Source organism: Blennius ocellaris, assembly GCF_963422515.1.
Source record: "Blennius ocellaris genome assembly, chromosome: 13".
In the NCBI taxonomy this organism is placed as follows: Eukaryota; Metazoa; Chordata; class Actinopteri; order Blenniiformes; family Blenniidae; genus Blennius; species Blennius ocellaris.
In genome coordinates, this window is record NC_137662.1 from 16,116,475 (window position 1) to 16,139,404 (window position 22,930).

At 40.3% G+C, this 22,930-nt stretch overlaps 2 protein-coding genes across 2 annotated transcripts; both read left to right on the forward strand.

Moving 5' to 3' along the window:
* The first annotated feature begins 1,766 nt into the window (after positions 1–1,766).
* Positions 1,767–8,473, forward strand: LOC308138520 (phosphoglycerate mutase 1-like). Its single transcript, XM_080507664.1, has 5 exons — positions 1,767–1,773; positions 3,808–3,969; positions 5,020–5,294; positions 6,365–6,545; positions 6,869–8,473. Exons 2-5 carry the CDS (start codon positions 3,831–3,833, stop codon positions 7,036–7,038), a joined length of 765 nt encoding a protein of 254 aa, XP_080363790.1. The 5' UTR covers positions 1,767–1,773; positions 3,808–3,830; the 3' UTR covers positions 7,039–8,473.
* Positions 8,474–11,574: 3,101 nt separating this feature from the next.
* On the forward strand, positions 11,575–21,949 carry slf2 (SMC5-SMC6 complex localization factor 2). Its single transcript, XM_080507426.1, has 18 exons — positions 11,575–11,704; positions 14,099–14,144; positions 14,482–15,857; positions 15,943–16,025; positions 16,119–16,232; positions 16,332–16,499; positions 17,895–18,000; positions 18,101–18,188; positions 18,298–18,439; positions 18,524–18,608; positions 18,688–18,861; positions 19,008–19,102; positions 19,240–19,327; positions 19,459–19,566; positions 19,705–19,782; positions 19,890–19,976; positions 20,810–20,878; positions 20,978–21,949. Exons 2-18 carry the CDS (start codon positions 14,135–14,137, stop codon positions 21,332–21,334), a joined length of 3,228 nt encoding a protein of 1,075 aa, XP_080363552.1. The 5' UTR covers positions 11,575–11,704; positions 14,099–14,134; the 3' UTR covers positions 21,335–21,949.
* The last annotated feature ends 981 nt before the right edge of the window (positions 21,950–22,930 follow it).

A 22,930-nucleotide genomic window follows, 5' to 3' on the forward strand; every position in this document is an offset into this window, starting at 1 on the left:
CAGGAGGCACAGCATCTGTGGTTGTGGACTCATATTAATCAAATGAAAAACTCCTACAGAGTTCTGCCATCAGACATTTACAAATGATGTTCACAAAAAAAGGAAAAGACAGTAAATCCTTCAGTGTTGTGAGTGTGAAATGTTTTTTTTGGTTTTTTTTTAACTTCATGACTTCCGCTACTTGTGGCGAAGCACAGATATTAAGTCAACTTCCTGACTAAAGTCATTTTAACCAATAGCCTTAAACATTTCTCCTAAATAAGGGCTTGGAGAGGGAAGTGTTTTTGCATTGGAGAAGCAAGAACATCCATTTAGAAGAAACAAGGCCATGAATGGTGTTGTTTCTTGTAAATAACACCATAGATGGAGAGCATGTTAGTATTCTGGATGTAGTCCCTCTTTATCTGATTCTTATTTTCAATAAATGTCTCATTGCTTCATGGATACCCAAAGGGACCCTTGTTTGTATATGCTTGGCTTGTTGTAATGAGTTTTTACTATTTTACATTTTTATCCATTTTAAATCTACACAAGATGGCCCTCAGTGAATGTGCTTCAGAGACTTCCACTTGAAGTGCTGAAGCATCTTCTGAACTTCAGTAGTCTCTTAAGAGTGAGCAAAAGACCCTTCTAAAATAAGGTAATGTCAGTATTATTTTAAGGCAGACTTGGAAAAAATATGCACGATCAGCATTGTCAAGAGGGAAATTTCTACACCCAAAACACACATACGTTACAAATCTGTAACCCAGTCTTTTCACTGTGGCCTGTCGTGACTTTCATCACAGCAGCTTTGTTTATGTTAGACTTTCTTACAAACGAGAGTGTGGTATTACAGTTTACTGACCCAGGTGTGTCTGCTTGAATGGTACAAATCCACTCAGCAGCTGCCCCTGTGGCTGGAAGAGAAGTCATCTATCCACACACACCCAAAAGTCTGGGTGGGTAATTCCCAATGAAATTGCTTCAGCCTATCAGTGTGTGTGCTTCACCTCTCGCCCTCTGCAGTCAGACCTCATGTCCCATCTCGCTCGAGCAGCCGCATGTACTCACATGAAACATGAAAAGACACACACACACACACACGCACGCACGCACGCACGCACGCACACACACACACACACACACACACACACACACACACACACACACACACACACACACACACACACACACACACACACACACACACACACACACACACACACACACACACACACGCACGCAGCAGTGCCCTGTTATCCACATTTTCATCGGCTACTGCTGAGATGCACATTCCAGGGCAGCAGAGGAGAGGGGAAGAAGGGAAGAGGGGAAGAGGGGAAGAGGGACTGGGAGACCAGATGGAGGCCAAATGAACAAGTGAATGAGCAGGGGGGGGGGGGAAGCAAAGAGAGAGAGATGTACTGAATGTCTTTAAAGTTTGAGCAGGATTCTGAGACTGACATTTCCTGTCTGAGGGAGGCATGAATTGACACAGTGTTCCAGGCTGGGAGGCCTTATTTGCCTCTGATACCATTCGGGTTACTGTTTCCCAACATAGTGACTGAGAGATTACTGACTCTACATTTGTTACAGCAGCTTATGCCCAGATGGTACTCGTGAATGGACTCAGTGTTTGTGTGTTGAGCGAGGGCAATGGCAGCCAGTGGTGGGAAAAGATGATTCCTATTTATAGGGCATTGAAACTACCACAGCTTCTTCCACTCAGCCAAGACTTTGAGAGTGTCTTGCAGAGGGAACAAGTCTTGAGGGAAAGTTTTTCATCACTGGGTGGGTGAATTCTCTAATTTCCTGTTTGACATTTAATAAGTCATTGCTAGTAGTTTGCATTTGCAACTCTGCTTTCATTCATCACCTCTAGGTTTTGATTTGTAAGATACCTGTATATGGAAGTTCTCATGACTTGAATGTTTTTCAGACAAACATGTTTCGCAAAGTGTAGACAGGCATGTGCAGGAAAGTTCAACAGGCATTCCTTCCAAGTGGGGATCATGGAGATTCTGATAATAGGTCCCACAGCTCTGAAGTATTTCCCAGAAATTTGCTTTTTCACAGTTTTTGAACGCAACAGTCCAATTCCTCTTTGTCACATTAAATGGATGTTATTAGGGGAGAAAAAAAAAGGCAAATTTAAAAGCATAAAATCGACCAATGTAATCATTTGAGTTGGAGGGCTTGTTGGAAGGAAAAGAACATAATGCACAAATATTTATGTAGTGGCAATACCAGGAAAATTAGGTTAAAATACACTGCCTAAAAAGGAATGGTAAAAGAGACGGAAAAAGTGGTCAAAGTTAGTTTGAGTTGTTCATGTTTGATGAGACCTATCTGTATAATTATTGAGCAAATATGACTAATTATTCTATACCACACAATCATCCAGAGAAAATTATAGTTCTTGTAATCAAATAAACACTATTCATCACTTCGTAATGTGATAATTAGACTAGAGTGTTTGAAGAAAAGTCTTTAAAAAAGTTGTTCTTTTAAACTGTGGAAAAGTGGCAAGAGACTTTCCCACACGGGGGCGCACTCGGGTCGCACAGAATTTAAAAATAATTTTATCTCAAAATTTCGATTTAGTTGCACATTAAATCAGTCCTATGGTTATTTTGACTTTTAAAGAGAGTCCCTAGTTAGTCATAGTTTCATCAGGGGACACATGCTGAATACATACAAGGACTGTTTCTGATATTTAAATATGATGACATTTTACGGTATTTATTTATTTTATTAGTGAATGCAGTTGTTGGCTTCAAACATACTTGTAATGACATGGCACATGCAAATTAAAAAACAGTTACTATTAAATAATATGCAATGTTAGTCATCTCACGCTAAGATATATTCTCACATAAAATGATTTTATTTTAATTGCTGTATTGTACAATTTTGACATAAACATAGCAGCCACAGAGTGTAAAAGTTACCTTTTAAGAATAACAAACACTTTCCTCATCAGTTAAGTTCAGAGAATGTCAAGAGGTGACAGTCTCACTCCAGTATTTAGTTTGCTGTTCTCTGCATATCAGAATGGAAATAGTATTTTACACCTTTTCTGGGGCACAAAAAGTGCTACTTCAGTGACTCAGCTGTCATATGCACATTACAACAACTGTACACTTGTGCACAGTTGTAGTAATGTGCACTAACCCTAACCCCAACCCTAAATATATTCTGCAAATGTGCTATTGACTTTCAAAAACAATTCTTTTCTTCACCCTATTCCTTTCATACCTCACGAGAGATAAACAACTGTTGCACAGGCACCACAGCTATCATTGGATACATAGAGGTTCTTGGAGATTAGCGTAATCATCAGGATACAGTGAGAGTTACAGTGATTGTGCAACTGTTGACATATTAAACATAAGTAAAGTCACAGATAAAGACACAAAAAGTGCAAAATCTTGGTTTCAACAATACTTTATTCATAGATATATTTCATTATGTAGATAGATAGATAGATAGATAGATAGATAGATAGATAGATAGATAGATAGATAGATAGATAGATAGATAGATAGATAGATAGATAGATAGATAGATAGATTAACTCAATGTTCCACATGAAGGTCAGGAGTCCCTCTCCCCTCACGCCCACCTCTTCTATTGGTTGAAAACAAACGTACGTCATCGAGAGAAATCTCATTGGCTGTGGAAATCCGGAAGTAGTAGCGGGTAACCAATCCATAGAATAAAAGGGTCTGACGGCTCTGAGCGGACCTTCTGCCTCCACCGAGTTCGCAGTCCACCTTTCAACAACCCTCAGCACCCGTTAAAAAGAAAATATTACATCCTTAGTTGAGTCTTCTACTTTCGACACAATGGCTGCTTATAAGCTGGTGCTGATCCGCCATGGAGAGAGCAACTGGAACCAGGAAAACAGGTTCTGCGGCTGGTTCGACGCCGATCTGAGTGTAACCGGGGAGAAGGAGGCCAGGAGAGGCGGACAGGCCCTGAAAGGTGAGGAGAAAGTCATGCATTTCCACACCATTTCACTGTGATGTCTCTGACTTCCCGTCGGCTGCAGTCAATTGCATAACGTCTGGCCTGTACGTGCATCAGGTCGCGCAGAGAACCGCCCCCCTGAGTCAGTGCACAGTGTGCGGACGTGCAGGAGAGCTGTCTGCAGCGGGGCCGCACAGCAATGCGCAATAATGTGTCTGCTCGGGGCTAATTTAAATGCATATGTAATGCAAACATAAAGCAGAGAAGAAACACAATGTAAAAACTTTGTAGTTCCCTTACAGATTGTCATTTCACCGATATGGCATATCACAGATTGTCATCACGTTCAAATAGGCTTCTCAGAGGTTACTCAGCATGTTCTGTTAAGTGTCAAATAATCCTTAGTCCAAAAATAATGGCATGTAACATATAATGGTCTGAAAAACTCAGCTTTAACAAAATATCTGAGTGATTTTTTCCCCGATATAATATTAAACATGAAAAAACAGCCTCACAAAGTCACTACTTTACACATTTTGTAGGCAGATGAGAAGTCATGCTACTCCAGTTTCTGCTTCCTCTGTCAAGTAGTGTCAGTCTGTCCAATTAAATATAGCCCACAGCATGCTTAATAGTCCCGTGAAACAAATTAAATTCAAAGATGTTCATGAATTTCTATAATCCTCCTGGGCACCCCTGATAGAACGTGAAAAGGAGACATGTCTGGGGAAAAATAGGATGCTTTGTCAACCTACTATACTTGTCATTTGAGAATGATTTAAGACTTTGTAGTTAATGTGAAGTTGAAAACTTAATTTTGTTCTGAGGGGAAATGCCAGTTTTAAAGTTAGAGCTTTTAGAGCTTCCATGGAACACTTCAGATATCAGTATTCTTTGAACACAGCTTTTTCTCTTTTCTGTGTAGTATTGTGTTCATTACGTCATTGTATTTGTTGTGTATTATATTTATTTTTGTAGAAGCACTGGGGATGTACTGACGAAATGATGCAAGCAAAAACTGCAGTAAAAACAAAATGTGTGTCTCGCCTTCTATTAAACTCACAGATGCTGGCTTCGAGTTTGACATTTGCTACACCTCAGTGCTTAAGCGGGCCATCAGGACACTGTGGCTGGTCTTGGACGGCATTGACCAAATGTGGGTACCGGTGCATCGGACCTGGCGGCTCAACGAACGCCACTATGGTGGCTTGACTGGGCTAAACAAGGCCGAGACAGCTGCCAAGCATGGAGAGGCCCAGGTGAAGATCTGGAGGCGCTCCTTTGATATCCCTCCTCCTCCCATGGGCCCAGAGCATGACTACTACACTATCATCAGCAAGGTGAGATTTGTTATCTGCAGTGTATAGATGCACAGCCAAAGAGCTTTGTTGGCCTCTGAGACAAGAGATTGGTTATGTACATATTGGCCAACCTGATCAGCTGCCTCAATGCAGCTTTAACAAAGAAGAAGCATGACGGCAAATATAACCAGCAGAATAGGCAGAAACCACAAGACTGTTTGAGGAATAAATGGTGAATTCAAGGTCAATTGTTTGTCTTTGAGTGTACAGGACAAATAATCAGCAAGATATTTCACTCTCTTACACAATGTGAGTGAAACTTTACAGCTTAAGCAATGTGATGTTTTTACTATTTGAGACCAGAGGCCTTCATGCCATTACCTAATAGCATGTCCAAAGTTAGTTAATATATGACTGACGAGATGAGCTCCTCTGCAATGTGTCAAAGTTCAAAGTGGAGACAAACTGTTCTTCTCCACACCGTGGCAAGCCAAAGTTAAGATGTACTGTGTCTGTAGTCCCCAATGACAATGGAATTACAATAGAAATAAATAATTGTTTGTTTCTCAATTGTACAGCATACATGGGAGCTAGGAATTATTAGGATTTATATGTACTGTATATAGACAAAAATGTCAGGAAAGCAACATAAAAATCCACCAAAACATCAACAAACCACCAAACAAACACACAGTAAACTTTTCAAATCTTTTCAATTCACGGTCCGTATAAAGCCCTTTTGAACAAGCAGTTAGCCGGAACACTAAAATGATGGTGTAAAACTTGGAACAAGACTCTTGAAATGTGCATATTTAATGTTCTTTTTACTGAGAACCTATAGTTGTTTTCGCCCCCAAAAAAACAAAACAGCTCTGAAATCTCACATGCTACAGTTATTCTCTGCAGGCTGATGTGGGTAAAAGCCTATCACTTCTCAGGTTTGAGATTACTGCAGTCCTCTTCCAGCAAGAATCCCTTCATGCTTGCTGCTCTTTCTCACACCGGCTTTAGATAGAGAGAGGGAGAAATACAACTCCAAGAGGCCAAGCATTGCTTTATGGTTTCTACTGTCTTTGGTAAATGTATCTCTAACATGGCTCTATTTGCAGGATCGCCGCTATGGAGACCTCACGGAGGACCAGCTGCCTTCTTGTGAGAGCCTGAAGGACACCATCGCGAGAGCGCTGCCCTTCTGGAATGAGGAAATTGCTCCTCAGATCAAACAGGGAAAGAGGGTCCTCATCGCTGCCCATGGAAACAGTCTGAGGGGGATTGTCAAGCACTTGGAGGGTGGGTGGTGAATATTAACTAGTCATATGTACGCAACTTCTTCACTGTGTAAACACATTTGTTATGGTCTAAACTGTTTATGGTAGCTCCCCGTTATAGTGGTTATCACTCTGTCCTCAGAGCAGGAATGAGCAAGACTTGGGGTCCTTTCTTCGTAGGGATACCAACAACGATTGTTATTGAACTCGATAATGCAACAAGTTCATATTAGTTTGACAAAACTGTACTATTTTCTGTTTAGTTTTACTTTGCAGTAGAATATTAAGTATGTTACATCTTCAAACTTGTCTCAATGTTTTGTTTGTGTGTGCGTACACCCACAGGGATGTCAGATGAAGCCATCATGGAGCTGAACCTGCCCACAGGAATCCCCATCCTTTATGAACTCGACAAGAACTTGAAGCCCGTGAAGCCCATGCAGTTCCTGGGAGACGAGGAGACTGTACGCAAAGCCATGGAAGCTGTAGCTGCTCAGGGAAAGGCCAAGAAGTAAAGCAACAGAGAGGCCCTCTCTGTGTATCATGGTACAGGTCATCCAGACAAGCTGGTCTCCAATTAGTGTTTTTCCTGAATTCTAATTTATTTTGGGTTGCAACGATGAAAGTACAGAAAAGTGTCATCAAAGGCAACTTCAGAGCAGTAGGACGTGAACAACTGGGGTTTGTGTGAGTGATGGCGGCTAAAGCTCTCAAGAGATTGTAAATAAATGTTACTCCAATGATACAATAATATCAAAATGTCTGCTCTCTGCCAATATAACAAACACTGCCTCAAAAGGGATTGTCGTCATCATGTAATTACTTATAATGTCTGTAATTAGTGAGTCGTGACACTGAAAAGCTGAGAGTGTTTTGCTCAAAGCCGAGTGATTAACTGTGAGAGCAAACAAATACTTGTTGAAAGACTCAAACGTGTAGTGAGGCATATGAAACAGAGGAGGCTCTCAGGTGCTGGTGCTAACTCTACATTGTGTGTGTGTATATGAGTGTTTGCTTCTCAAATGCACAGGCAGTTGTAAAAAATCCACCCAGGGGCAGCGTTCACTTTCTTGGATGACTAATCAGAGGTTTAACTTAATTTTTTTTTAGTATGGATACTGTTGAGCTGAATAAAACAACATATAGTGGTTTATTTGAAGTGTACATGCAGTAGTTTGCTCCTGGACTGTCTAAGCAACGAAAAACCTTCAAGAATTAACCATGGCTCATATACATGTTGATCATATTATCTACAATTGTTGGGTCTTATTAACCCCAATTACTGATGGTGCAGATATAGAATAGGAATACTTCAGATGTCAGTTTGATTTCAGGCCTCTTGGCCTCCAACGGGAAATAGGAAGGAAATGTAAATTCAGAAAATTCCATCACACTCCCTTCTTCAGATTCAGTATGAAATGTTTGCTTACTTTCTTATGTATTCAACTAAAGTGATGACATTTTACAATCTCTTGAGAACAATATGGGACCATTAAGACAGATTGACTTTTATTCCTGCTGTACTTGTCTCTAAATGTGTCTTTGCATGTTGTTATGTCTGACGATCTTTTTTCTTTACTCAGTCTACATGATTGATTCAGTGTTCACTTTATGGTCCACCGAGTTTCAAATTATCACTGTTAAACAACATTGACAGTACAACTAAAAATCCTGAGTTTGGCTATCTGCAGTGCTGGACCATCTTTGGCTTGCTGTTTTCTCTTTGTGTCATATATATTTATGTGCCTCATGCGCCTAATCTTGCAGTGAACGCCTCCTGCTGGACTTACAGCCTAAAAAAGCAGCTTCAGTGTTGTTTAACTGCAAAATAATTTGCAAATGGATCATTCCTGTTGTGTCTTAAAGTATTGACAATGTTACCAAATGTAATTCCCTTTGTGTTGGGTAATTATGCCCTAAAATCTCAGCTCTAATAAAAGTTCCAATGTGGGCATATCTACTTAGTGTGTGTGTGTGTGTATGTATTTATTTATTTTTTTTCATCTAGGAAAAGGTTTTAATTCCAGAATTTTTTTTATTGGAGTTACATGTCATTAACCTTTGCTGGTAATCAAATAGTAAATTCCACGTAAGCGTATTTACTGGCAGGATTTCTAACCGATTCATAAAGCTATTTTTAGTTAGAATATCAATATAGATAAATGTGACTTTACTGGAATATTTGCATCAATAAAATAAAACCACTAACGAATAAAGGTAGTCAAGACCAAGGGTTATGATGAAGAAAATATTTATATGGACCATGGTTACAACATAAGTATAAGAAACAAAAATATGAACTTTAGAATTGTGACTTCATCCTCTAATTGATTCTCCAATTTATTTTTCCTTTGAGACTGAAATGTAAGCAATAGCTTTTTTTTGGGGGGGGGGGGTACTTGTCATCTGCAATTGAAAGCATACTTGGATAAAAACCTATATTTACATCTGCAATTGTTTACCATTCTGTACATTTTAAGTAAAGCAAGGCAAATCTATTAATAAATCACTGTTCAGACAAGGCAATTCACAATGCTTTCACAGAGAAATAAAGAAAACACAATTAAACAAAGTATTTACTGGCAGCATACATTTGGAGTATACAGTAAAAACCTTAAGATAAAAGTAATAAAATAAGAAATATGTTGTATAAAGAAAAGCCTGAGCAAATATCGTTTTAAGGTATTATTTAAAAGAAATGAGTGTGTCAGTAGACCTCAGATGCTCAGGAAGTCTGTTCCACAGGTGAAGAACGCAGGAACTAAAAGCTGTTTTAACTTGTTTCTTCTGACTCTGGTAACACTTGGTAAACTTCTTCTTTGGGGTCCTCATAGGTCTGGGTCAGTCTGAGATGCATTTAGACCTATTCAAAACTTTATAGACAAGAAAGGGAATTTTGAAATCGATCATTTGAAACGCAGGATGCCAATGCATGGATAGATGCACAGGTGCAATGTGCTTTTAGATTCTTTCATGTAAAAAATTGAATGCAGATATTTTATACAGGGAAGCTGAATTAAATGTTTCTGACATTGTACTGGGACTTGAGTGCTTCATGACAACAACACTTTTCTTGTCACTGGGTGCTAATAAAACGGTGTGACAGAAGTTGCACTTGGGTACAACGTTCACTCCTCTTTGAACCTGTGAAGTGAACGAGGGAACTGCATCTCCCATGATGCATTGCCAAAACGCGTCTGCCCAAGCAAGTACCGGCGGGAGCAAATGTGACAGATGAGCTCGATTTTAGCGTTGGAACTCTGCAACGAGGCACTGCTATCGCTATATGTAGCCGAAGACAAGCTCCACAACCCGCAAAATGAGGAGAGCAACAGAAAATTACACAAACGCTCGGTAAGATTGCTCGAGCGAGTTTGTTTTGAAGCCCATTGTTATGTTGCACGCTAGTTAGCCAGCTAGCTCGCTAAACACTTCCGGGAACGACTACTTTTGACAACGTTCACGGGCTGCAAGAGTGCAGTAGTGACATTCTTACAGCACTTATCTCAGGCCGGGATAGGGTTAAGGTTAAGGTTAACCCTAACCCTTTATTTTCATCAACATTCATGTCGTGTATGTATGTTTCATCGTCTGCACACAAATCTCTCTGTGGGTGAAACTGAAAGTGGTTGCTTGAAAATACGAAAGTCCCATGATTTGACGACATCTCTCGAGGGACACAATATAAGCCTGTCTAAATGTGTATCCATCCCACTCAAAGTACTAGTTTTTGTCTCACCTTTAGAGTAAGTTCCCTTCACATCATGCTGTCAAAGTATGGGTAACATGTCGTTGAATTCCCTCTCTATCAAAAGTTACAGGTGAATGCAAATATCAGGTTGCCAGAATGAATGAAGAACATTACACTTATAACGCAAATAACCATAATCTTATACCAATAATTCTGCTCCGAAATGCGAGAATGGAGTGGTTTTGTTCAAGACGCCTAAGTAATGTCTGGCTATCCGTGTCTTATAGATATCTGTGTTAACATTGCCGACACGGTATGATGGAGTCAAGACCACAGCTAACTCAAGAAAATCCTTCATATAATAATTTCAGACATTGACTGGTGGGATGTTTTTTCTGGTTGGCAACAAGATTTGTTCCCAAATTGATCACACGCATAAAGCCCAGCCTATTGTCATCATGGGTTTGGCCAAAACCCACAACAATCGATAAAGCGAAAGTGACTTTAACAACAATTTGTTGATCCCCTCCATATTATGGTGTCATTGGTAATCTGTGTAGGAGCAGAACGTTCTTCACAGGTGTCTACTTTGTTTTGAGCAGTTGGTGGACAGCTCTTGCTCGGGTTGTCGTCTATGTTACAGCGGTGTCCTTAAATGTGCCACCAAGGTGATAAAATCACCTTATTTGTGTCAAAATGTGACACTTTCTCTCTGTTTTCTAACAGAAAACTTGCAGAATACAACAAGAATACAATCTCCAAGAAGAATAAAGGTGAGCACAAGTGATGGCTAAGGATTGGTTTCTTGGGTGATGACATTTTATCAATCCTTTCATAACATGAACATACTTTTTTTTCTCTGTGTTTCAGTGAAGGACCTTGCAGGTCAGCAGTGCTCGCTATATTTCACATCTTTCCACCAGGAGACTCCAATGAAGCCCTCCCAGGTCTCCAACTGGCTTTCTCCTCCAATGTCCAGAAAAATATTACCACATTCCGGACCTGAGCTATGCTGCAAAGAAAGACCAGGTGCACAGCGGCACCCAACTCATTCTTCGGGGCCAGTTACATCGAAAGGATGTATTCCAAGCAGCCCTACTGGTTCCTCTGTAAATAGACCTCATTTGAAGCCCAAGGACAGACTGAGTTCTCCAAAACACTCTGTGAAACCCCCAGGGCTTACTTCAAGTGGACCAAATCATATTTTGAACTCATCAAATAATCCCTGTGCAATGTCAAGGGACAGAGCGGGACCATTGCAAACAGTACCGGGGGTTGTTCCAGTCAGTCCAATACATGGTGACGGTGCTTCCATGCCACAACCCTCACTTTCACATATACTCCTCCCCAATTCTCCTCAGTTTGTGAGGAAATCAAAGAATGACTCGCAGTCCTTTCACGTCAGTGGAGACCAGGTTCCCGAATCTAGAGCTACTTTGTCCAACTCCGGAACCAAGAAAGAATCATCACAAGGACAAGACTCCGATAAGGTAGTTTGCTCTTCTTTTCAAGATGGATGAAGGCTTTGATGCTGTTCAGATGTCACAACGGATTGTCTTCAGCAGTTCAGCATGGCTAAATGCTGCTTATCAGTGGGGCTCCAACAAAGGTCTCTTTTTTTTGTCAAGGTCATCGACTGTTTAAACAATTTATCGGATAGTGGGCGGTGGTGACCTGGAGGCTGGAGAAGTGGACTCGAGATAGGAAGTTCACAGGTTTAAATCCCACAGCAGACAAGTCAAATATATTAATAAACTATTGTCAGTTTAATTAATTTATTATGTACCACAAATTAAAAAATGGTTTTTAAACAGATATTAGCTGGTAAATTTCGCATTATATAATTCTGATGGATTGCTCAAGTGATTAAAAAAAAGTACTCTTTGATGTAATAATAATTTTAAGTATTGATACAAATGAGGGTTTCTTAAATACCATGATTGTCTTGAATTTTATTTCATTGCCTGGAGGTATACAAAGGAGCCTGGGTAATGTCCACGGTTTGGATAGTCTTTATTATTACCGAGAATGACAAATGTGAGGCGGACTGTAAACAAGGTTCTGCCAAAATATCAAGAGTAGTGGCGAAACATGGTTTGTACAACACCAGCAACCTGATTGCCAGTGAGATCTGGACCAATGTCGCTCACAAGTCTCACTGCTCAGCACGTAACTCCCGAGCCATGCTCCGTGCTGAAGTTTCAGGGCTCACACACTCGCAATGCTACATGCTAAACATAAAGTATGGACTGATGGCGAAATTAGGCTTTATGGCATTTTATAAGTATTCAGTATCGGCAAGTAGCTTAAGGTTATCACTGGTCTTTGGAAGAAGTGGTATTGGCACTCTTTTAAATATAACCTCTTATTGACAATGTGATTACCAATATCGTATCATAATCAAGTTGTTTTACATATTCAGTCCACTAGGTGGCGGAAGTTTTTTTTTTTTTTTTTTTTAATGAGCGTTAAAGGAAGTCGGGTCCTCAGTTGCCGTGAAACGAGTAAAACAGTAACCCCCCAATCTGACGGTTGCAGGTAAGTCACGGGAAGGAGGATGGCGCTAGCCTAGCGAGCGTGTAGTTTTATCAGGTTTTGCGCTCTGTTTGCTTATTCTGCAGAGACATTTCAGTTTTACTGTGGACATTATTGTTTGTATTGTTCCGTTTGTTGACGCAAAGCCAAAAGCATTTTACGTGACAACAGCGTTCACGTGCGGTTTGGCGAAAGCGTTACTAACGCGCTCGAACCATCCTGCTAACACATTAGGAAATAATTATAATAATAATAATGATTAAAAAAAACAGGTCGGATAGCAGTAGGTACAGTGAAATTAATAAGAACCAGTTTTAATTTGTGTTAATGGGACGTCAAACTGTCCATGTTTTGACTTCTACTCACCCAGTTCCAATTCAAACATGGCAGTAATCTATTCATCACTTAAATACGTTGTATTATTATTTTTTTGTATTTATTTATTCAGCAGAAACTCAGAACATGCTGCTGTGGTGTCCTCCCAAAAACAAGGGGCTTAACTTTATCTTTAAACTGAAAGCTCAAAATCCTCACAACTCGAAAATTCCCGAGGAAAGTTAGCAACCTCAGAGCAACCTATTCTCGAATGTTCCGCACCTTTTGATGGGCTTTTTGTGCCCATGCTCCCAACGGTGCGGGACGAGTTACTGCAGAAAAATAATAGTAAAGTCAAAGGACTGCCTAGGATAGTAATCTTTGCGAATTGGCACTCTGCTGGCAATAAATGCAATATTGTTGCAGAGGCCAGCTGTCTGGTTCATGCTCACAAGTGTTTGGCAGGTTTATACTTTTTGTGCGGTGTGGTGTGATTTGCTTATCTGGTACACATTTGCAGGGGGGGAAAGAGATAATGTTGCTCTAGTTTGTTTCATTTCCTGACTTGCTATGGACCAAGAAGTTTAAAAAAAAGCATTGTGGACATCTTTTGTTGTATATATTCTGCAACATGACATTAAACAGCAATGCTAAGTGGCGGTCTACGTGCAATACACTGATTTTCAGATAGCTGTTATGGTATTGTTATTATTATTTAAGTTTAGAAACTTGCCAACAGCTTGCAAATTGTGGAAAGACCTTAAAATAGCTGGATGAATTTCACATGATTTACAATCTGCTGAAAGGACAAATGGAGTCAATCTGCTTCTAGTGCAGCGCACCCAAATTCAGACATAATTTATACTGTTCTACTTACAGTTGTACAAGTTTTGTTTTACTCTGGTAAAATCTGACAAGCATTAACACATGCTTAGAAAGGTCAAAAAGCATTTACTGTATTTTGCAAAGTTAATCATGTTCAGTATTTTCCTCACATGAACTAATGCAGGAGTAACTTTTTTTTTCTTTTGTAGTGCCAACAATGTGAATGCAAAACTTCAAGCCAAAGTATGATTACAGGTATTGTTCAAGTCCATTCTGTATCTACTCGACTTATTCTCATTGCTCTGTTATATAGAGGTTTTATTGCATAACATGTTTGATTTAGTCTTTTTATCATTCCTATAATTTATGTCTTTTTCATAACTGGAAAAAAATGTACAGTCTGAGAAGGTAACAATGTTCAGTTTTAAACTGAAATAATTGTAATTTTATCTTACTGATTGTAATCTATTCACAGTATGTGGTATATATGTCAAATCCAAGCACACTCCAGACCTGCATCTATACACTTGTGTTGCAAACAGCAAAAGTAGGCAGAAGAAACTATGTCATCCGTGCCTTTTTCTGTCTTCAGATGTAGAATGTGATGATTCATCCAACAAGAACTGCTTGGACTCTGCGACCTGTCAAGAGAACGGCAAGAGACTGCATCTTCAAAGTCCAAATTCTGGAGAAACACAAACTGCTGAGGACCCACAACTGAATTCACTCGACCTTCACTCGTCATGTCTGGAACAGGCCGTCAAAGCCAGAGATAGTCCTCTACAGTCCAAAGCATGTGAACAGTCAACATGCTCAGATTCATCATTGACAACCAAACGCAGGCAGTCACATGACATGTCATCGCAGAAACATCACACACACATGCCTCCGGTGATGGATGCAAAACAGTCCTTATTAGATGCCACTCAAACAGGCACACTGACATCTTCACTTCCAAAATCAGGTGAAGACGGTGTGAAAAAGAGAAATTGGCTACACAACAAAACGGATCAATCTCACTCTTCAGTATTCCCTCAGCTTCCTCGGAAAGACAATAGTTGCTTCACTGACAACCACCACTCGGGTCAGACTGCAAATACTACCTCGGCTTTAGCAGTTAATCCTCTAAACAGAAGTAACCAAACTGTGGAGAGAATGAAACCAAACGGCAAACATCCAAAGCCAACCTCAAAACTAACTTCAGTGTCTTCGAATGGGCCTACGGTAGAGAAGTCTAAAGCTCCACGTGCACGTAGAAGTATAGTAATACCTGACAACACAGATCAGCTGTTCACCCCTGATCCCCTCACTTATGTCGGCGGCTTTTCGCAAAAGACGTCAAAGTCCAAGATTGAAGAAGTGCCACATAAAACGCCCACCTCAGAGAAAGATGGTTCATCTCGCGCTCCACCCAGCTCCGGTGCCCCTGCTACTGGATCTTCATGTCCCAAAACACAAAATCCTGCGCCAGCCGCAGTGTCTTTGCACATCTCCCCACCGTGTCCAACTTCAAAGCGACGAAGACTTGATAGCATTTCACCTACTTCCACAAAACCCGAATGCCACCTTGTTACTCCCTCAGATGTGGAGCTTAAAAGATTGAGTGTTCAAGTTGAAAAAGTTATATTGCCCCTCTCCAGCAGTGCATGCTCGCACATATCATTGGCCACGGCCGCTTCGAAAGGAACTGTTGCGTCGAGTTCTCAGCATCGTCAACTGGAAAGGCAGACAAGTGAAAGGAGCAGAGTGCCTTTGAGTGAAGAGGACCCCGCAGCCATGGACCTGGACTTGGACTTGAGCTTGGCTCTGGACTTTGACGTGGCGGAGAGCTGTCACAGCAGTGACGACGAGCAACTGATTTCCTTGCAGGAAGTAATTGAGCGTGCTACCAAGCCTCCCGATACACCAGAAAAGGGAGCCTTTTCAGAGCCTAGTACACCTGGAACTCACAGCTTACAAACAAAAAATGTAAGTTTCTCACCACTTACAAGTATATTACAATCAGAGTGATTTATAATTCTTAAACTCAACTGCATCCTGTCATTTTCTACAGAAGCCGTTGCCATCCAACACAAAATCAGGCATCTACAAGAACAATCTAGATGACATGTTAATGGAAATTAACACCAATAAGAGGTACATCGATTATAAAATGTCGCATAACATTTTGTTTTTGCTACACTCTCCACACAAAGCAGAGGCCACATTCTCTTTGCTCTTCTGCCTCAGGGCTAAAGAGATTGAAATGGAACATCTAACGGCTTGTAAGTCAGACCTGTTGACGATCGCTGAATATGAGGATGCAGCGAAGAACCATGTGGAGTGCATCTCCACTGAAGAGCAGTAAGGCTCACACAGGCATGTCGATGCAAGTCGTCATTGTAATATAGTTTTTAATTAAGTGTGTTGTACTTTTTTTTTTTTTAACCGATTGTTTTGTAGAGAATTTCTGCAGCGCTACTCGCTGATGTCCAACGCAATCAAGGAAATGCCCCCAGGAGAAGTGGTGTTCAACATGGAGAAGGTTGGCCAGATCTTTGACCAGAACACGCTGCAGCTTCGGCATGGCACGGTCAATCCAGAGGGGACAGCGCAGAAAACAATGCTTTGGTGAGCTGCTTTTCTCTGGACACACATGAGTCAGATAGACTTGCTATTCCACATGAGGGAACAAAGACGATGGTGAACCGAGGAAAAAATACAGTTGGTAATAGAAAGAGAGCACAGATCAACAACCAAATAAGTCCTCTTCAAAGGGCAAACGATTATAATAACTGCTAGTAGAATGCAACTGTACATCATCACATGCAATGTTGAGTTTCAGGTTTGTTGCATATCAAACACTTGTCTGGCGGCATTTCTTGGGTCAATCATGTGCCAACGCTGCATCAAACGCAACATAAATGAATGGATCGTCAGACATGACCTTCACACTCGCTGGAAGATTAAAGCGTTCCTTGGTTTGCTCTAGACTTCCTTGAGCGTTCTCTTCTGCACTCCAAATTTCTTAAGTTGCTTGAATGCAATCGGTCAGTTTTTATTTATAAAACGGAGTCTCACTCGTTACCCATATTGAAAGGAACCCATACCCCCATACAAACCCTGAGACACACTCAAAAGATCAAGTGGCTGCGCACAGATACACCGGGTGAGGAAACGCTGTCGATAGGACCGGCTACATCAGGAGCCATCACAGGTTTTAGGTGTCCTTGCACGACAAACTGGCTCCCATTTGCAACAATGCAATATTTGTACACTTTATTATTTTGTATTTATTTTAACTAAGAGGTCTATTTGTTGGTCTGGGAGGGTTGCTTATGAGACTCATGTTACAAGGTCTTTGATTGTTTCTGAGGGAAGAAAAGAAAGAAAAATGTTGACTGCGTGTCAATTGCGCTGCGCTGTATATTTTGGACTGGATTTAATAAAGTATGTTATTAAAATTTTTTAATGTACACACCTTATGAATGAATTCATCTTTATTTGAATATATGAACAGAAAAAAATAATATTTAAATGAATAAAACAAAAGAAGCGACACAATCCATTCAATCTACATTTGAATGAATGAAAAGCAATCGGAAGAAGTAAAGCACTTTTTTACTCTGACCCCTCAAACACTCTTGTATCCCTGTCAACAACTCAATGACAAAAGTTCCTTCAAATTTAATTCAACACCAATAGAAGCTTACAATAAACTATGGTACATTTTGATGCAATATTCTCTACTGAAGTAGCAAACCGTGACAAATAAAAGAAAATAAATGAAGTGAAGAATAACTTGCGTTCCTTCAGGTTTCAGCAGATCCCGTTTTCAGCCGTACCACAAACTCACTCGAGCTTTCTTCATTCACACCCCTGAATATTGATTTGTCATCAGTGTGTTGTTGGATCCTTTGGCTTTTTGCAGCGTGGGATGTATCCAGCGCTGCTGCCCCAGTTGGCCTGAGCAAACCTTCATACAGTTCTGTCTCTCTCCCCTTGTACTTCCTTGCGGTCCATCAGGTCCAGCCCTGCCCACCTGAGGTTGCATGTGGCCATCGAATTGTTCCAGAATGCATATGACTCTCACTCCCCTTGTCCACCTCTGGTGACTCGTTTCCTGTTCAAGGTAGGCGCCGCACGCAACCAGCACGCCGCTGGTTTGTTTCCGCGACGTTTTGTTGCCAACGATCACAAGTTTGACCCTGATGATGTGATTATCTTTCCAGATGATGTCCATCCATAGTGAGAGATTGGTGTCTGACGGTATGCTTCAGGCACTGTTTGACATCGCTTACACCGCTGCTGATGAAAGAGGTCAGCCTTGTTTGAGTTTTTCTTCTTTCCAACTTGAGATTTTTCATTGGTTTTATTGATCAATGCAAACATGTCGCGAGTATTTCTTTCTGTGTGTCGACTTCCCCAGTGAATAACGGTAGTCACCGATTCAGAGTGTGGGTGCCCAGTTTAGCTGATGTGACGCTCATTCTGCTCAACATGGGAGCGGCTTTTGTTGCCCTCTACCCTTCTGAGAATCTGCAGCCTTTGTTTACCGAAAGAGACCTGCTGTGAGTAGCATTGCTTCGCAGATCACTCGTTTCATTCGGTTGCATTTGATTCCAAGAAGTGAGGAGTTGAACCTCTGCTTGCAGGGAGGACGTCTATGTCAACAGAGAGAGCGCGTTCAGCAGGGAACAGAATGGTTTCGCTGAACACAACTACAACAATGTGTTAAAGGTAAAACACAGCAGGAAACCCCGAATTATTGTCCGAGCAGAACGTCAACATTACAATTCATCGTTTTGCTTGCTTGCAGTATTTGTCTTTCAGCTTGGGCTTGTGCCCTCGCGCGTACAGCGATGGCGAGTTGCTGTTGCTGCTGACCGTGGTGAGCCGGATCAGCCTGGACCCGTTCATCCTCCTGTCCAGTCTCAGTCTTTGCTCTGTTCACCGTCGAATTGTCAAAAACTTCATGGACTGGGACACGATGGTGAGTACATTAATAGTGTCTCAACATGTTGTCTTTATCTTTTTATTCATTCAAACAAGCTGCTGTATAACTATTTTTTCTTCTCTTGTGAATTCATCTAACGAGTTAATTACTTCTTTGCCCCCCCCCCCCCCCAATATTTGTAGCTGCCCAATATCTGTACAGCCCTCACTGATTTGACAGATGATCATCACAACATGTGCCATCTTGTTTGCCTTCTGCCCAGCAGCAAACGTGGAAGGTGAGTTGTCATGTTTTTTATGTTTGTCTCCTTGTCTAGGTTAGTTACAATTTTAACCTTTTAAGACTTTTTTTCTCTCTCTCTCTCTCTCTCTCTCTCTCTCTCTCTCTCTCTCTCTCTCTCTCTCTCTCCAAAAGGCAACTGCGTCAACATTTAAGCCTGTGTATGATCTCTAAGTTAATCGAAGGAAACTGCAGGTACAGACCGACACAAAGCAACTTTCAGGTAATCCCTTCATTGCAACAAGTACTCAGATTACGTTTGAGCCCAACTCTACAAGTATTGTCATTATATTTACAGTCGTGTTGATATTGATAACGCAATGAATCCTCCCATGTCATTTGTGTGGTGATTAGCTCTCCCAGCTGAGGCCATACCTTCTCCACATGCAGCCCTCCTCCCTTCTCCGAAACATGAACTCAGGCGGTGGACACAGAAATGAAGAGAACACTCTAGACCAACAAGTGAGTGTGGGATTGATTTGAAGTTTGAAAAGGTTCCACTGTAAAATCAATTTGACAGTTTTCTTTTCTTTTCTTTTTTGTCATGTAAAAGGTTGATGAAGTGGATTAAACCGCTTTACACCATTTCTCTTGTTTCAGGCATACTACCTGTGCTACAGTCTTCTTACATTAGTAAATGAAGCGTCAAATTTGCAGTTCTTCACAACTCAACAGAAGGTATTGTGGGACCAGAATTGATTTCTGGGATTTTGAATTGTTAGGCTGATGATATCATCGATGCTTTAGTCCCAATGAATGACCCATTATTTGTTTCTGAATATCAGGAGCAACTCTTGTGTTTATCATCGGAACTGGAGCTGCACGTCAAGTGTGACATCAGAGAGAGTGAAAAATGTCTTTACCGGAGCAAAGTGAGTACGAGTTCAGTGTTCAATGCAAGGAAAAAAACACTATATGTGATGTACGGAATCATTGTAAACATGCAGCTTTGCAAGGCTCCTGAGCTTGAAGAATTTTTTACTTTTTCAAGGAATCCAACTAAGAATGAGTGAATACATTGATTAAGCAAAGGGACACAGACCAGTAATGAAAATCCACACGTTTATGTCAGTTCAGACGAACCTGATCAGGATTCATGGATATGACTGTGATGTTGACAAATCTGCGTAGCTTTGAAAAGATCAGAATAATTATCCTATTAATCTATCAAAAGGACTAGCCGGGCCACTTTTAAAATTGTCAGTGGCAAAATTTACCATAATGGTAGAATTGTGTTTCTATATTGATATGATTTCTATATTTTCTTAAATAAATAGATGTCATAGGCATTGCGTTGCCAGCTGTGGTTAATATTAAGTACCTGTAACAAGACAAGCGCAACAGACAAATCGACATGAATGCACGTTTAACTTTGCAACATTGCTGAACTGCATTCCTGGTTACATCCAAAGATTAATCCTCATACACATCCTGACTCGCTGCTTTAGTTCCAGGTGTCGTTGCCACCATGCTCCAAATATAAGGCGTCTTCACGTTTAAAGTTCAATTTCCAGGGAAACAAAACCTGCCGTATCGTCATACCAACAGGGTGTTTTGACTTGGTTCTACCGAGTCTGTTTTACATGTATGTTTAATCATTGTCAATCATTTGAGGGATTTGAACTCACTTTAAATAATATATCAGCTTCCAGTAATCAACATTGACTGCTTTCGTCCTCATCCTCATCCTCATCTTCCACTTCAGGTGAAAGATCTTGTGGCCAGAATCTACACTAAGTGGCAGATCCTCCTTCAAAGGACCAGGCCTCTCCATGTACAGCAGTCACACACAAACACTATTCAAATACCTCTTATCCACTCTGCTTTTTCTTTCACTCTTAATTGCTGTTTATTTTTAATGCTCTTCCTTTAGAATAAGCTGTACGATTACTGGCAGCCTGTGGATACTTTGACAAACCGCCAAGAAGAGCAAGAAGATGAGGAGATTACTGTAATGGAAGTCGACGAGGCCAGTCTGACTGAAGAGACCGCCGAGGAGATGGAAAAGGAAACAATGGAGCCAGAAGAAGACATGAAAGCTGGTGAAGACCTTGTTGGAATGGAGGAAAATCCTACAACAAGGGAAAGGAGCAAAACGGAAGAAGCAACCAAATCAGAGTCTGACAACTTGAAGCAAGCAGCCCCTCACACGGAGAATCCAACGCACAGCACGTCTCAACCCGTGGAGGTGCAACGAGAAGCTGATCGTGTTTGCATGAAGGATGGCTGATCCGTGAATAAATAAATAAATGGCTGGAGAAAAGATCCTAGCTGGAAGAAGCAAGTCATTTAGTTTCAGAGATTTCAGAGTGGATTTATTTACTGTAATATCCAATGTTTAATTGTTAAGTGAAGCTTTGCACTATTTGAATGTTCAATCTGAAACCTCTGTGTTTTATTGCTTGTTGTGTATTTATGTGTGAAATTATTTGAAAAGAATCTTGAAGCCTCGTTTTCTTTTTGTCAATATTGCACATTGATCTAGACGGGCTGTCATTACGTTTAAATCTTGTCCTTTTTTACATTATTTGTTCAAATATGGTTTCACATGCATCTTTTTCACCTAATTTCTTTGGGTGGACTATTTGTTTTAAAATATAATCTTTAAGAAGTATGACACTGCTTCTGGTAAACAACTGTTGGTTTTCTTATCAGAGAAAATGTGTTAATTATAACAGTGACTTCATATTAGTTGTCTCTGTAATGTCTGATGGGAAGCTAATATAACATACACCATAGTTATAAGTTTCTTTTTACATTAGTACATTGTTATGCTTTTGTAAATTTTATAAAGGTGTCAACATTTAAAGATGCATATTCACTTATTGAATTATTATAAGCTGCTGCACTGTAAATTTGTCTAGTTTCTTATCAAAGATTTGATTTTTTTTTTTTACGGAATAAAAATATTTTGCTATCACAGTCTTCACTACACAAAATGAATGTTATTTGCAAATTCAGAAATAATTTAATGATTTTATAAACCATATGTAAGTGCCATTTCAGATTTTGTTGTTTCACATTGTTTTCACCATTCAAAAACTGCATTATTACATTAACTCTTTTTATATTCAAACCACACAATGAAGTAGTTTGATGTGTTGATAGTCAATCTAAAAGAAGAAGCGCTAGCCCAACCCATCATTGTGTGTATGGCTTTGTGCCATCAGCACATGACTCCACTGATACCTATGAAGACAATCTTTTTTTTTTTTTACCTGACAGATTGCAATGCAACATGGGTTCCAAGATAGAAAGTGCTCAAAATGTGAATCTTATCTCGGACTCAACTAGGTTATTTAAAAGGTAGCACAGGGGCTTTGTATGAGTTTGTCAAATGTATATTTACATAGAAAAAGTAAAAGTAATAGTGTGATATATTTCATATCCGGTATCTTTTAGGAGTTCAGGTTTAGTTTGAAAGGTTCAGGTCATATATTGGGTGTACGAGGGAGTCTTTTTCTAGGTATGTGCGTTTTGATGAGTTTAACTCTGGTCTAAGTAAATATTGGTTCCATTTCTCTTTTCTTGGCGAGGTGATGTTAAAGGGTTAAAACATTGGCGAGAATAAAACCAACCTCAAATCAAGTCAAATTAAAATAGTTTATAATACGTTTTATTTTTTTTAAATTTTTTTTGCTTTCTTCTTGTACCGTCGTGTCCACTTTAGGGACATTAGGGTAAACCTCGGGAGCGCAGTTTGATCAGACGACTGATCCAGGATCAGTTACTGTGCTTCAATCTTTGGTTGGTCTCTTCCACTCCGCCCCACTTTCACCGGGTTGCTAGGCAACGGTAGTCAGGTGACTGTCTGCAGACAGAACAT

Bases quoted from the DNA above. Each gene is read 5' to 3' on its own strand.
- slf2 (XM_080507426.1), top strand. The intron at 16,026-16,118 runs GTACATCGATTA...CTTCTGCCTCAG, and splicing joins GAAATTAACACCAATAAGAG to GGCTAAAGAGATTGAAATGG. The intron at 19,328-19,458 runs GTAATCCCTTCA...TGTGGTGATTAG, and splicing joins CGACACAAAGCAACTTTCAG to CTCTCCCAGCTGAGGCCATA.
- LOC308138520 (XM_080507664.1), top strand. From the start codon at position 3,831: ATGGCTGCTTATAAGCTGGTGCTGATCCGCCATGGAGAGAGCAACTGG. The intron at 3,970-5,019 runs GTGAGGAGAAAG...TTAAACTCACAG, and splicing joins AGGCGGACAGGCCCTGAAAG to ATGCTGGCTTCGAGTTTGAC. The intron at 6,546-6,868 runs GTGGGTGGTGAA...GTACACCCACAG, and splicing joins GATTGTCAAGCACTTGGAGG to GGATGTCAGATGAAGCCATC.